At 39.4% G+C, this 16,733-nt stretch overlaps 1 protein-coding gene across 6 annotated transcripts in view; it reads right to left on the reverse strand.

Moving 5' to 3' along the window:
• Positions 1 to 297: 297 nt before the first annotated feature.
• LOC108792771 (neuroligin-4, X-linked) overlaps positions 298 to 16,733 on the reverse strand; it is a 147,362-nt gene continuing 130,926 nt past the window's right edge. For all 6 annotated transcript variants that reach the window (XM_018563624.1, XM_018563621.1, XM_018563623.1 and 3 more), the window contains one exon: positions 298 to 1,779. In XM_018563624.1, the coding sequence (XP_018419126.1) occupies positions 939 to 1,779 (841 nt within the window). In that variant the 3' untranslated portion in view covers positions 298 to 938. The remainder of the gene's footprint in view (positions 1,780 to 16,733) is intronic.

Below are 16,733 nucleotides of genomic sequence, written 5' to 3' on the forward strand. Positions count from 1 at the left end.
AAGAACAGCAATTTTAAGCATTCTTTGATACATCTTTTGAATAGTGCTAATTATTTTTGAACATTACCCAGTTCTCCAGATATTCAAGAAACAATAGTAAAATGTAAAACATAAAAAAAAGAGAAAAAAAAGAGAAAATTGCACATGCATTTGTGTAACCTCAAAGGGGAGTTTTGCAGTTAACATATCCAAAATGTCATCTTCAAGAGAACTTGCATTATTTCCTACAAATGAATAAGATTATAAAATTCCTTAACTCTGTCTTACATTATTAAGAAGAAAACCCTTTTCTTTTTCTGGAGGCAACAGAGATGGAGTTTGACTAATGTATATACACATAGGTCACAACTAAAAGCACAATCTTTCTAAAAGTTCTTTTCTTAAACTTAAAACAACAATAAAAGATATTTTTTTAAACTCACAGCTATTTACATTTTTACAAACTTTTTTCTTCTTTAAATACAGTTCATGATGGCATATACCTTCATTGCCAGAACTATACATTTAATTCTGCATAGTCAGTCCTCTGTTTTGAATAGAATCTCCATTGTGAATTACAGCTTTAAAAAAGCTTAGGATACTAATGTATTTGACCGAGGGCTCCGTGTTCTGTATGGCACATAGAGAACTTAGAAAACAAAAACAAAGCAGTAAAGTCTTCCAGAGCAGCTTTCCTCATTATGTATAATAGAGAAAACATCCATTTTCTTCTAGGAGAATGTTCAAAATATTAAGTTTATCAAAATTTTGTCTAGCAGGGATAAATTCATAAGCATTATCATAACAGCAATTTACACAATTCACATATTGGGCTGATCGTATGAATATTAGACAATTCCTCTAGACGGGAACAAGTAAGAAAATAACTCCTTCTCTACCTCTTCTCAAGTTCTCTGTTTGTTTTTATTTTCTCCCAGATGATGGAAAACATCGCAAAGCTATACTCGGGTGGTAGAATGCCCATGGGGTAAATTAGTACTATTTTGGCCTCCACTGAAAGTATTAAAGGTATGCAGCGGTTGCATACCTGTTAATGTGTTTGGAATCATTGTTATTGTATTTGGAGTCATAAGAGGGATATCATCAGGGGACCTCCTCAGTGTGAGGGTGTAGTCAGGTGGACAGGTCAGTCGGAGAGTGTCATGTGCCTGAAGAGCTTCACATTCATGATCATGCTCCAATTGCTTCATTTGTAAGGACAATATTTCTTCATTTTGAATATGCGCTATATCATTCGTTGTGTTCCTCTGAGGACTAGGCCGTCTGTGTGTTTCATGGCGTCTCTTATCTTTTTTGTAATACAAAGCAGCAAAGGCTAAAATATTAAGAAACAAAAGGGAAGCTCCCACAGCAATTGTGACACTAAGTTCTGTAGAGTAATCTCTTTTGTCTTCTGCAATGATAGTGGTTTCACTCATACCATTCTTTTGTGTTACTTTGGGATTATTTGCTGTTGTCATTGCTGGACGCTTTGTAGTAGCCCTTGACTTTACAGGAGAGCGTCGTGTAACATATGGAAATGAAGTCATATCCGGTGGTGGTACCTTGGTTGTTGTAGAAACATACTGAAATATTTCATTGAGGTTGTGTAGATGTGGTACTAATTCTAACCAGAAAGCCACTTTTGTTGCTCTGTAGTGATCTCTTACTCTTGGCTTCAGACCAATATGTAGATATAGTTGGTCTTTTGGATCATATTTAGACCAGGCAACTTCTTCAAATCTATTTGGCTTTGTATGTATGAACTTTGTGTCTTGTGGAACTGGTTTATTTGGATCCCTGCAAAGATTAAAAAAGTAGGTTAAATCATATTATCCACAAAACGGAATTCAAGATTTTAAAGTTATACAGTATATTTGCGATCAATGTTCCAGGGATCTCTTGTATTCCCTGGCAAGAGAAAGACTGCAACTAACCCTAAGATATATATAATTGCAGGTATTTTGGATTTTAACACCTATTAAAATGTACTTTGAAAGTAAGATAAATAACCATCTCTAGTTAAAAAACAAAACGTTATATTCACCAGTTCTAAAACACAAGCATATAATGTCTAATATAGAATGTGTCTTAGCATGCACCTCACTCTTCCCACAATAAATCCCCATCTTCCAAAAATTGTTCAGACCAATTGGTCAGCTGTGCTCCAAAATACCGTTACATGTCAACATTTATCATTCATTTCCCAACCCTCCAGCAGGCATCCACCAAACTTCAATCAGTTGTTCTTCAAACCTTTATAACTTGGATCAACTGTCCTAAAAATGGACATGACTTGTTATGCAAATCTTCTTCAGTCATCTATAATTCTTCTCATTTTTCCTAAAATCCCTGTCATTTTTCCCCTCAAACCTAAGTCATTCTTACTATAAAGATTCATCACTTGTCCCTTAGACCTTCTGCATACATACCAATCATGTGTCAGACTCCTGTGTCAGACTTAAATAGCAGAAACAGGTATCTTGTATCACAAATCTGATTCAGCTGCCATACAGTAAATAATAAAACATTTTTTTTCTCCAATATTTTTAGTGGAATTATTATCCACTGTTACAATCAATAAGTTGGTATTAAAAAGTAAATATAAATAGACCCCGTGCCAAATGCACAATATCAGCAACACTGAAATAATATGATAATATTATTCAAAATTATTAAAATAAGAGTTCTTAATAACTATATTGTGATTTATTTTTTACACATTATTGTGCAAATGTTAGGAGACAGAATGGATAATATTTTGTGTGACACATTGGTTCAGAGCGCGACACAATTATTTTAATAGTATTAAAAAGCAATCATCATCATCTCTGTGGTGGCATATCTATTGTTGCATGCACTGCAACAATTTTATTTGCACCTCTGTTCAGTTACATTCTGTAAATCTACCTAGTCAACAAATATACATTGCCACAATCAGTAAATCCACTGCAATCAAAAACATATTATATGATGCAAAATGTATACAGTAGTGGAGTATATCCTTCTTGTCTGCATCCAATAGAAAAATATCAATGAATTGACAACACTAGAAACATATCACTCTTTACAACAAGAATCCTGGGGGTTTAAATCTTTCCCCATAAAGCAGCATAGTGGTTACCTAGACAGGACCACCAAACAACACACGTGTATTGTTCTGTCATCATGTAGTTCATAGATGTGGTCTTCTTACTTTTGATTATTAAGTAAACCAAAGGTTGCCTAAAATTCTGCTGTGTATTAATTATTTAACGCAATGATAACAAACCTTGACTCTAAGACATGATGCCTTACTGTTACATGAGTCTGGTACCCGACTATAGCATTTTACTCTGATGACCTAAATGATAACTGAAGCTCATTTCTATCTCTAAATTTACATTCTAGACTTCCTTTGCATAATATATTATGAAATAATTGCTAAAATAACTGCAAAGTGGAGAGACTTATGGGGAAAACTGACTGATAGTAAGGTTTCGTATGTAAACACCTTGGTCTGAGTATATAGTGATGATGCGTTTCACCTATAGCAGCCACCTTTCCCTTAAGGTTAGTGTGTCTACCGGTACTTGGATGCCCCATGACTTGTACTATATACGCTGGCCGTTGATGTTGCAACAGACCCATAAAGTAAATGCAGCGTATGGCAGTGGAAGGTGAGATCAGAAGTAGCAGAAGAGGAATCCAGGAAACATAGCAATTGATCAGGGTTGGCAGCAGACAAGGGAATATCCAGAAAACATAGCCGAGAGTCAGGACAGGTAGCAAACTCTAATCCAAAAGCCAGAGAATCAAAAGCCAGGAGTCAAAACCAGAATCAGAGTGCACTTGATCAGCAAGCAATTGCTATCACAAGCACTGAGGAACAGGTTGATGATGCTTAAATAGGGCCAATCCCAGAGCTGGAGGTGTGATTCATTAGGTCACAGCTGGCTAGACTAGTGCTGTAACCAGCAAAACACACAGTGACAGCAACAATTAGCCCACACCTGACTAGAAGACTGAGATACGTGCAGTGGCAACAAGCAAACACCAGAAAGAGCTGGGAGGCTGTGACAGGCATGGGGTCACTGGACATGCTCCTACATACATCCAAAGGCTGCAAATAGATTGCTGGATTTCTTAGATTGTATAATCAGTAGGTATACCTTTCTTGCTTGAATAAGAAGAGGCAGGCTGATTGGGCACCTTATTGTATTGTATGTCAGAATAGATGATCATGAGCCAAAATCAGGCTCATTCTGACAACTGTTTTTCACAATTAAGTTTGACACCTGAATCTGACAAGTTAGTTTGATACTTAAGTCAGAAAACTGATTCTGCCACCTGAGGCAAGGTTCACACTGGGGCCATCCGTGACTTTGTGGCAATCGTGCACAAAACCCAGCGGATGGCCGTGCAGTCATGGAATCGCACACCACTGCCGATCGCAATGGCGGTGCTATTATTTATTATGAAAAAAACACATGGTGTGTGTCGCAAAAACAGGTACATGTACCTTTTTTTCAGCAATTGCCGGATGGTATAAAACCATTGAAATCAATGGGGCAGCGCGGTAATCAATGTGTGCAATCGTGCACAATCATGCAGTCCCGGGACGTGCAATATGTAAAACTAGCCTAATTGTGATTTCTTACTGTTATCTCCGACACGTGAATCTGCAACTTGACACTGACCTTTAATTTTGGTACCTGACTTTGATGCTTGACTGACTGAGGTCTGAAACTGATGCTTGAGTCTGGTGATGATGCATGTCTGAATGGGAGCATTACAACATTTAGATAAATACAGACTAGGATTTGGGGAAAGACTGAATGAGAAAGAATGAGCCCAGGTGGAGTACAGATCTAGGTCTGGAGCATAATTGAGAATGAGAAATTTTAAAGGGGACCTGAGTAGGATACATGACAACAAACTAGTAATTGGATGAGAATTGATTGAGATTTATAGTAAAACTGACAGAGCTTAGGAAGTTTAAAAAGTTGTGGGGAACATGCAGAAGTACGTCTTAAAATAGAAACCATGCAGCTAAAGTTATTAAAAAAACATTGTTCTTTTGTATACAGTACTGATTCTTAAAATAAAACAAAACGTTATATTTTTGTAGGTCAGTTTTTCTCTTAAGTAATTTCAAGCTTGTAGAACAACCAGAAAATGTACAAACTTGGAAGATTATTACTGTACTTTTCTCAGCCTAGTTTTGACTTAAAACTGTCAATTAGGTTAGGAGGAAACATAAATAATTTTTCACCTAGTGAATACTCAGAAATTTAAATAAACATGATAAAGCCTCTGATCTTCCAGTGCTGATTACTCCACAATGGCATCATGAAATTTACAGTTGAAATCAATTTCGACAGAATTGCATTCTGTTCTATAATGTTGTGATGATTGCTCACATGTGACACAATTACTTTAAAGAAAGCATTGCTATCATTATAACAACACTAAACAATTAAAGGGTTATTAAACCCTCCTTTTTTTTTGCATATATCTACTGCTAGCAAGCAGTAGATATATGTACAAAGTGTAAAAAAAAACGCTTTGAAAAGGGTTAATACTTACCTGTGTCTTCCTCGCGCGCTGCCGTCCGAAAATTTGCAAATTCTCGGGTGGGCGCATGCGCAGTTCACATTTTCGGCAAGGACGCGAGGAGAGACACAAGGTAAGTCTATGAAAGCGTGCAGCCGCATGCAAACACCGTGGGACAGGAAGTGCCAGCAAGCTCAGAGGAGTCGGTGCTGGATCGGAGACCAACCACAGCGCTGGGGGGACAGATGAAAAGGACAGGAAAGAAGAAGATCGGATTAAGATACATCATTTAAGGTAAGTGCTTTAATTACCATTGGGGGAGGGAAAAAGATTTTTGACTTTAATGTCACTTTAAGTCCAAGGCATAGAATCAAGTACTGGCTTTAGGCTAACTTTATACATGAAAATCAACAATAAGCAACTATGGGGTCTATTCACTGCATTCCAAGTGCAGCCGAGTGAATGACCGATCAGAAGTGAAGTGAGCCGAACACTGTTCGGCTATTCACTTCAGGCTGGTACGGCTGATTTCAGCCGTACATCGGCTGAAATCGGCCGTACATCGACCTGCTTCGTGTGGCTTCGGGTCGGATGATCGGCGTCTTTCCGTTGATTGTGGAAGGACGCTGATCAACCCCAGCGTTCTGCTCGCCTCAACCCCACCGGACCCAGTTCGTCCTTGAAGACCTCAACCAACACCTAAACCGCAAGTAACCTGGGCTAAGCAACCATAGCCTCAGGTCTCCTTAGCAACCGTATACTTAAAGCATTGCTTGCTCCCATCTGTTTGTCAGTACACCTGAACTACCTAAGTACAACTGGCCTCTGTATTAACCATTGCTTCATGTGTTAGAGACTAAGCCTGTGCATTGCTACCCTAACTACTACACTTGTACAAACAGAGAACTTTATCCCTACTGTGTCTAACGCTGAGAACGTGCATAATCATACTGTGGTGGTACACTCTAAACCAGTCGTGTGTTACTGCCTCACTTCAAAAGTACTTGTGTCAGTTGTTTCCCATTTCCTACTGTTTCCCATTTCCTAAAAGACACGGCATTGTTTCTCTCCTTGGGGGACGGGAGCAGGAAGCACCCGGGGGCGCCAGGGAGAGTTAGCTGTTTAGAGATCAGTGTCCCTGGTTAGCAACCAGGGACGCTGATTTCTCTGAAAGTGGCCGGAGCCAGCCATAAGATCACGGCTGGCTCCGCCCAGCTGTCAGAAGCAGGCTGTCGACCGGCCGCTAGGCCAGCTTCGGCTTTCTGCACGGCTCAGCCGAGCTGATGCATATGCGATCGGCTCGACTGAGCCGCTCGGCCATGATCGGGAGCTGTACGGGCTATTGTGAATAGCCCGTACAGTCCTGGGGCCGAAGCTAGGGGTCCTGGGGCCGAAGCTAGCCAAAGGATCGGCCGAAGCTACGGCCAGATCCCTTGGCAGCTTCGTTAATAGACCCCTATATCTGCAAAATTGGAAGCTGCAAAATATTGTTACAATGTTTAGAAATTTTTGCCCATATTTTTGTTCTTTTTTAATTTACATTTTGCCAACAATAAGAGGTAGTCAGTAAAAATGTAAACCATTTATTTACATCTCAATAATGATTTACTTATAGAATCTTGACTGGATGTTATTCTAGATATTCTAGAACTTTATGTTCCTTATACTTCATCTAAATGCGAAGCACACAATTTTTGCTGTATAGTAATTGCTCTTTTATTGCCATGAACATGACTCAGTTTTTATCTTTTACTCGCTATGCCTACAAATTACAAACCTAAAAGACCATGAATACTGAGGAATTTAGAAACTTTGAAACTATTTTCACTGCAGGATCAAGTTATAGAGCAACTTTTTAGCTAACAAAATAAAAAAATACAATTGCTGTAATTTAGATGTATGAGCATATATTTTATATGCAAGTGAAACTGTTTTTAAGCTATCCAAGTACTCTCAAACACTCATAGTTAGGTGTTCATAAACATAAAAAAGGCAGTCATAAGGTCTGGGAAGGAACACTACAAAATGATCATACTGGTTTACTATTTGGATAGCATTAGCAGTCTACAGGAAAAACTGAACTCGACTTGCTGATTCTGTCTCTAAAATCTGAGTTCTGAGTCAACAAATGCCTGTACAGGTTAATATAATACTCAAAGATATCTTCTCTCAATACAGTCATAAACGTATAGATCCAGTGCTGATAATCTCCAAGCTCACCTAATCATTTTATTCTTCAGTCTAAAAAGGAGGCCTCATTGGTGTCTGATAATTACTAGTAATTATTAACATACAGTACGTCTGATCTTAGCAGGGGTCCATCTTCGTGCTTAAGGTGCATAACCATAATTATAGGACTTTTACACCTCTCTTCCTTATCCTGGTTGAAAAATGAAACGGATCCCAGCTGGAGAATGGTTTATGCAGGAAATGCTGGGACTTATCAGAGCTGTAACATCATGTCCCCTATATGGTGAATGTAGTAGACATTAAAATTGTAAAGTAATTACATACAGGGGTTGATAGTTGAAGGGGAAATTAGTAATCTTTTTTTGGCATTACAAAATATTTGCCCTAACAAGTATTTTAGGATGCTATGCTGGTGATCCCCAACTAGTTATAAGGAACCCAGCTAAGAATAACATTTAATCCAATTCATATTTTTATAAAAAAAATATTTAGCATCCTCTTATCATCATGCAGTTTAGGAAACCCCCAGAGGGCTTGGTGGGCTAGCATTCCAATTTAGGGCAGAATCCTTGGATTGTTGTAAAAAGGAAATGGTGTGCCAGGTTTTTCACTCAATAAAATCAGGAGAGAGAATTAGGGCAAAGGATACCCAAAAGCAGGCAAAAACATATATCAGACTTCCCAGTAACATTTAATACAGGTTGTAGGCCTTTAAGTCAAAACTGGCAATCTGTAATGGCAGATCATAGAAAGCTACCAAGTAGCACCTGTACCTTCTGGAATGAGCAGCAAGAACAACAGGCGGCATCTTATACCCATCTCTCTAAGACACTATTTAACACAGAAGCCTCTTTCAAGGATGCTCCATACAGGCAGTCATCTTTCTTCTCGATTCCATCTAGTTGTATCCTTTAGCAAGGCAGCATAATTTCCCTAGGCTACTCTTTCAGCAAATCTCCTCCCCAGACAGCAGGCCTGGAATGCATGGACTTCTAGCAGAACAACCTTGCTAAGCAGCAGCCCAGGAGGGAAAAGTCCAAATTTATTTTACACTTGTATGCAGTCTATGGCCTTGGAGGAAAGATGTATGAAAAAATAAGTTCTGCTACCTCGGTTAAACTTAAACTAAAGCTGCTGTGAGCTGAAGGGGATAGACCGCCTCAAAGGCAGATATCTGCCTTTTTTGAAAAAGTCACCTGACGAAACGCGTCAAAAGGCAGATTCAGTTTTACACAAGGAGTTTTTACTGCCATCCCGGAGCTGCTGTGTCGGCCGGATTTTGTGTTTTTATATAGTAGTTAGTTACTACTTTTAATAAAATACGCTGTTTTACTTATTACACTATGAGGATTTCCTTTTTTCTAAATCCTGAAAATCTTGTGGAATACTTTGAAAACTCTGAGTGAATGACCGCTGGCACCACGCTCAAGGAAAACTGCCTCGGGGCCTGAAAGAGAGTAAAACTTTTCCTGGTACCTGGCGGAAGAACACCATCCAAAGTGGGGCAGTATCGTTGATCTAAAACAGCTACGATCTTGAGAAGTGTGGTTTCTCACTACATTCTGGTGAGTACCAATACAAGGGGGCTGCCGGATCGAAGAGTTAGAGATCTACAAGGACCTTTTTTCTTTCTCTTTTGGGGTTCCTTTCTTTGCGGTTTACAAATACCGCACACTAAAACATTGTTACCTCTGATAGACACTTATTTATTTCTTCAGATTGCTATCTATGAGATCACCCTGAAACAGATACAAGTTGTAGCTTGAGGTTTTTGTGATCTCTTCGCCTCTTTATTTAAAAAAAAATATTTTTATATTTATCATAGCTGCTCTATAAGTATTTGATATTCTCATTATATATCACCGTTTGGATAATTATATTATTAGGTTAACCTTTAGCTCTGTGTTTTCCACTTTTCACTCACCTTGGAGGAAAGATGCTCCTCACCTGGTAGAAGCGCCGGAGGGAAAGACCCCTCACCAAGGTCACCCCAAATATTTATTTGCTTCCCCAACATGCATTACTGGCAAAAAATCCTCTTAGGACTTTTCCAGAAAGAAAGAAATATTCATAACTTCATAATGTTACTTCCACTTGTTCTATATGCTAGTGGCACTCCCAAACAACATGCAGAAGTAAACAATTCACTGAACATAGGGAAAACCCAATCAATATAGAAACAATAAAATAGGAGCCCAGGCAGACAACAGCAAAGGAGCCCACCAGATTTGGAATACAGACACTCTAGATTAGGACAGGGCCCCTGCAAATAAGGTAAGACTGTGGTGACTTCCATTATCTAATTATGTGAAAGCAAAAATACTTTTTTTATGTTCCTTGCACCTGATTGGGTATTTTTTGAAAAGTGAATTTTTACCAACTTTACTAAGATAACCCAAAATTCCTTTGCAAAGTGAACAGTCTATTTTTTTGCTGTATCAATCCTATAGTCTAAAGCTCCCAATAAGTATATCTAGTGCAAATTATTACATCTAAATGTTTTAGTGCTAGGAAGCCTACAGCCATTAAATTACAGCAACCAAGATGGAAAGTGGTTACAATTGTCCTTCTGCTGACCAGGATTACACCCCTGGATCCTACACTTTCAAACAAGTCAGCAACTGCATCTCTGCTATTTCTACCCTTAAAGTGAACTCATGCTTTGTGTATGTAGGGAATAATATAGATTAATTTTAATCCTCCCTCACCAGCAGCACAACTTTGCTTTATTTCTTTACCCCTTTGTTCAACAACTGGGAATAGGACAAGCTCCCTGTGTAAGCTATTTGTTAAAATCACAGCTTAGGGTCCCCACACACCTTACGATTATCGTACGATAATCGCGGGAAATCCCGCGATCGTACGATGATCGTAAGGTGTGTGGAAGCCGTGCGACCTCTACTACTGTAAGGTCACACGACTTTAAACTTACGGACATGTTTGAAAACCCGCCGAGCATCGTACGATGTTCGGCGGGTTTGTGGCATGTCCGTACGATAACAGCCGCACGGGCCGGTGTGCGCAAGCGCACACTGCCCGTTCGGCATTGCGGTCATCGGAAGCCCGCTCCTCAGGGGGCGTGGCTTGCGATCATCGCAAGTACGATTTGCCTATGCAACATAGGCAGATTGTACGTTTTTTTAAGTACCTTACAACCATCGCAAGACAGAAGTCTTGCAATGGTTGTAAGGTGTGTGCCCAGCCTTACAATGAACAATGGGTTCTTACCATGTGAAAGCACTAATGCTTGATGCTAGACCAGATGCTGTCACATGCTATCACATGCTCCACTATACTCTGAAGTAGTGGATAGTTTTTTTAATTTCTGGCAGCTAGATGAAACTGGAGGATAATCAAAGAAAACCGAGTATGTGCTGCCCTTTAAGGGCAAAACATAGATTTGATTTTAAGGACTGTTTTAGCAGTAGTTTCCAATAATAGTTAAATTAGAAAGCCCCAGAATAAAGACTACATACATTGACTTTTTACACTGACTTAAATTTCACCATCAATACTGAGATCTCTTTTAAGGACTTTTTTTTTTGTCTGCTGTAAACAAATACCATTTGAAATAGGCCATTAGAAATTCTGAACTTTCAACATGAAATGTTATATTGCTACAAAAAGAGTCTATTATTAAAATGTTTACTTTTTCAATTCAATGTAAAAACAAGATAATTTCTTGTTTGTTAAGAATATTTTCACTGGCTATTAAACTTTAAAGAAAATTAGAGACATTTTAATATTTTTCATTTACAGCCTTGTATGTTAGAACATCACTAAAACACTTTCATAATACTGCAGTCTACACACTGCACTGCAGAAAGGCTGCAGTTTAGGAAGCTAAATCCTGACATTAAAAGCTTCACTGAAAATATTTACTGTACCCTATTGCAGCATTGAGGGTAAGTTTATTTTAATTCAATGCAAAAGAAAAAAAAAAAATCCTGCAAGGTTAATGAAAATATTATAGAGCTAGAAAAGCAAGATTTGCTAGAGAAAAATTATGCAGGATAACATTTGTTGTCTTAAGATACTTTCGATTAATGGTCTTGGTGTTCATTCATAAAATATCAGCATAATATCAGCATAAAAGTTTCTGTGTTTATTGATCAAGTATACATTTTACATTAATTATATTTACCCTATATAGCTTACAGCAGTAATTTTGCTAACGCTGATAGCTTGCAGAATCAATAAATGCAAATAAGCTGTTTTACACCATTCTATGTAGAATAATTACAGCATGCAAGCTTTTAACACAAACTATATGGTAAGAGTGGATCAGATTTTGAAACTGGAAATAGGGTAATAATATCAAACCTCGGTAGAAATAACACAAATACTGTTGGGGAATTTTATTAAGCTGTTTTTTGCAGTTGTTAATCTGTCACTTTTAAATGCAATATATATGGACACATGTATTATGTGTGCGCATTTTGTGTGTAATAAATTAGCAACGATAAAAAAACGATTGAAAAAAACAAAAAGTGAACTCTGTGCATGCCACTTAGAAAATATACAGTATGTGTGTCTGAAAACAGTGATAAATACCGCTATCTAAAATACATAAATACAACATATACAAAATCTAAAGTCTTATAGACCCTGCAATACAAAAACTAAGAAATGATACCAAAAACCCCACAATTTGCATATATATAGTGAATATCTGTGCCAGAATCCAAAAATTGTCTGCAAAATATCACCAGATACTTCACCCCATGACTGAAACACAGCTCCTGCCAAGGATATTATTATACCAATCAATCCACAATGGACAAGCAATAGCCAGAAACAGTAATTTTAATACTGCAACAATATAAACGCACAATCCCTTTAAATAACATATTTGGGGGGAAACATTTGTGCACTGTATAACCAAAAGCAAAACTGACATTTATTAAAAAAAAGCTGCATAAAAAGATGACAAATGACAGCTCCTAGAATCAAGTTTCTATTTTTAAATAAAACAGCTGGGGATTTGCTTCATCTAAAGCAGACTGTTATTCTAAAAGACGGTCTACTTTAGCTGTTAAAGGGGGACCCCATCCAAAAATATGATGCAGAGTTGCCCCCAATTTTTTCCAGATCTTTCAAGTCTGTTATGGATGTTAAGGGGGCCACCCACCAAAATTCATTGTAGGCCCTTTAGATCTGGTATGAATTGTAAGAGGAGCCCACAACATAAAAAAACCATGTGGGGTTCCCCCTCAAAAATCATCAAGGCACTTTGAGTCTGGTATGGTTTTTAAGGGGGAACCCCACAAAAACCCCACCCTCCAGAACCGTACTAGGCCACATGCCCTCAATATGGGGGGGTTACGTTTACCAGGGGATTCCCCTGGCAAAGCACCTTGTCCCCATGTTGATGAAGGCCTCTTTACCACATCCAGTCCCCAAGAGGGTCAGGGGGCTAATCAGAATCTGGAAGCCACCTTTAAGAATAAAAGGGGCCCCAGATATCACCCCCACCTACATAAATGGGTAAGGTATGTACCCCTACTTATTTATCAAAAACTGTAAGTGTAAATAAAGACACCACACTTTTTGATGAGACTTCTATTATAAATAAAATCCCAAAAATGTCCCACACTGCTCATCCATCATCAATCACAATGTATCACAGCATCATACAGCAATGCAGATTCTGATATTCATAATGAACGGTGCCTGCTGACCTATGAAAGAAAAAACTGAATGACGAATAGACATGTCTGCACCCGATTGGAGATGGGAGCTGGCTGACATCTCTGGTCCCCACAGCCAAATGCAATAGGAGGGTATAGCTGGTAATGTCTATTGGCTGTCCATTTTTGGGCAATGATGTCACTGAGTGAGCAGGGCCTGAAGGAAAACTGACAGGCTATTTTACCTACAGGTTCACCTTTCTTGTGACTTACAGCAGGCTGAGGGTGGATTCCATAGCCAATAGACAGCTATTTGGCTATGAAATCCTCCAACTGCCTACTGTCAGTCACAAGGGAGGAGGACCTGATGGAGAACTAACCTGTCAGAGTTCTTCATCATGCCCCACCCACTGTTAGCATCCCTTGTTGTTAAGGAAAGCGGTCGGCTGTGTAGTCAACAGCATCCCTAACAACGAGTGATGCTTACAGTGGGCAGAGCGTGATTGGGATGCCAAGGGACTAGCTCCCTATCAGATCCACTCTGCTCTAACTTCTGCAGGAGGTCAGTTTACTTCTGAAGCTTGGATGAATTTCCCCATAAATTTGCCATTTGAGCAAACAGCAAACATACAAAAGGTCACCTGAACCCAACTCAGCAGCAAACCCGAACCTCATCCCTATTTGCAGTTTGCTGAAGCTGTGTAGATGGCACTTGGCACAAAATCTTTAAAATAAAACTGTGCTTTAGCTATCCAAGGCAAAACAGCAGGTTTAACCTCTCCCTCTACATCAGCACATACTCATCTCCCTTCACTTACATACTGTTCCATTTGGCCATGAGAAGCAAATAAATATACCCAGAATTTACAAGGAAGGGGGGCATGTGAGTGACCACCTTGTCCTTCTGAATGACAATTCTGCTTCTTGATGATTAGCTCAGTGCTGCCACATGGGAGCAGGAAAAGAGCCCTGTGTACACATCATAATGCTTCTTCTCGTAGCTTCTGATTTTGGAGGGTAGTGAAGGGAGGGTAAATATTTGCTTATCCTGGGGGAGAGAAGACACAGTGTTGTTTGTGCTGTGTTTTTTAACTTTAACATCAGTTGAAGCAAAATAAAATTAGATGCAATAACTTTTGGTTGCACAGGTAGCAAGAGACATTTAAAAGTCCTAACTATGTTGTACAGACCTCTGTTTCTCTGCTTTATAAAAGTTTGTACTCACTTATAAAGCTATTCTTCGCCAAGTACCCTCAAGTGTAAGTTACCTTATTTTAAAGCCCAACCGAACCCTCAGTTTATGTCAGCTAAATAGATTGCAGGTACATAAAAAAGGTGTTCAATGTCTTACAGTTCTTTCTAGAGCAGCTACAACTAGAAAAGAAAAGCTTGTCCTCTACCAGCTGCTGCAGAGGTGGACCCTTGGTCTGGATTGGGTTCATCGAAGAGATCCAGCCCACCCTCTACTACATCAAATTTAAAATCGACTTGTGGGAGCAGCTGTACTTTTTTAGGTAATTGTATCAATGAGCAACAGGACCTGTTTTCTGGCAGTTGTGCAATAGTGGTCAAAGCATAAAAAGCATAACAAAAATGCTGTACTGAAATTAATTTTATACCATTTTTTAGGGACAGATAGAGCTTTCTTTTGGAGGTATTTAAATCACCACTGGGGTTTTTAGTTTTTACTATATTAAGGAAAAATGACCAAACATTTAAAAAAAACCTGTTTCCCCTATATTAAATTATAAAGCATTTATTATTACCCACTTTTTTGGTAAAATATAAAAGGCGGGGTCACCTCGGGTAAAAATACACCAAACATGTCAAGCCTTAAAATTGCGCGCGCAAAACCTCAAAAAACTATAATACCCAAAATTGGCTTTTACCACTCATCAGTTTAGTGTTATCAGTGATTGATGGTCCTAAAATTATTGCTCTCACTGCGACGTTCACGGCGATATGTAACATGTGTAGCGCAATTGTAATTTCCGCGCGCTGGCTCATCGAACGCGTATTTATGTTTATATGTGCGTAAACGTGGGTGTGGGGGACTTAGACATTTTGTTTTTTTAACTTTTTTTATATGTGACTTTTATTTATTTTTTACTTGTTTTATTTTTGTTATTGCTATCACACAGGGGGATAACAATCCCCCTATATAATAGCAAAGGCACACTGACAGGTCCTCTTTATGGAGACATTAGGGGTCTCCAAGACCCCTAATGTCACCTGAGGACCCCAGAAGAAACTGATGAAGCAAAGATCTGCTTCATCAGCTTCTTCTCTCTGTCTATAGCAGCCAGATGACTGGCAGGTGAATGCGGAAGTGATGTATTACACATCACTTCCTCATTCACAGTACGGAGGGAGTTCAGGAAGGAGGAAGATGCTGATCTCCCTCCCATCTTACCTCCTGACGCCCTCCCGAGCCGGTCCCGGGCTACAGATGGGCTCCCGGGTTCCCGGGATTGAAGGTGAGGTGTCAGGAGGGGGCGGCACTCCAGGCAGTGGCGGCACTCGAGGGGGAGCAAGCAAAACACAACATACAACCGAAACAGATCAATGGCTATAGAGCCGCCAATCGGTTGTATGTCAAACAGCCAGTAATGGCTGTAAATAATGGGCATTTTAAATGCTAGTGCGCGCGCTAGGGGGCAATCGCAAGAGCAGAAAAAAGCCGTCTAATTACGGCAACCCACCAATTGGACTTTAGCTGTCCGTCCGGGCGGACGGCAAGCGGTTAACGATTTGGACCACCTGTACCTGTCTGTGGTGGTGCCACACCTCCGACCATGGTTTTTGGGAACTCCTGCTGCTCTAAGGGGGACCGGGACCATGGCAAAAGGTGTCAGAATGGCAAGAGGGAGCAGATCAGGGAATGTCCATTCTGATCCAGCAGAAATGCTGGTAACAATCCTGTGCTTGATCATCTGCAGTGGAGGACAGGGGAGATGTTAGGGGCCTAATAGACCCCTGATGTCTCCAGTAAGAGAGCCTGTCACCTGCCAAAAAACACCAGTCTAAACAGCCCTGGTGCAAAACGCACCTAGATGCTGCTGAATGTGTAGGTGTGATTTCAGCCATTAAGAAAAAAAAATCCACGCTTTCAGACTTATTTAGATATTGGCTTCAAACACATTTAGACAAATGTATTTTGGTGCCCATATACATGAGACCTTTTAGAAATTAGATTTTTTTTTTCCGACAGTTATTTTAAAGTGAACCTCACCTTTGCCCTTCACAAGCAAATCAATGCACAGGTTCACTGTAATTGTTACCCATTTTAGAAGGCTTCTGCCTAAATGATGTGAACAACAAGAGGATTTGTTGTAGGATGTATGAGTATACATCAGTTTATATGGAGGTGCTGTCACCTGATCATTAATTTGAATGGGT

The sequence above is a fragment of the Nanorana parkeri genome, unplaced genomic scaffold (assembly GCF_000935625.1).
Source record: "Nanorana parkeri isolate BGI_ZX_2015 unplaced genomic scaffold, ASM93562v1 scaffold681, whole genome shotgun sequence".
NCBI lineage: Eukaryota > Metazoa > Chordata > Amphibia > Anura > Dicroglossidae > Nanorana > Nanorana parkeri.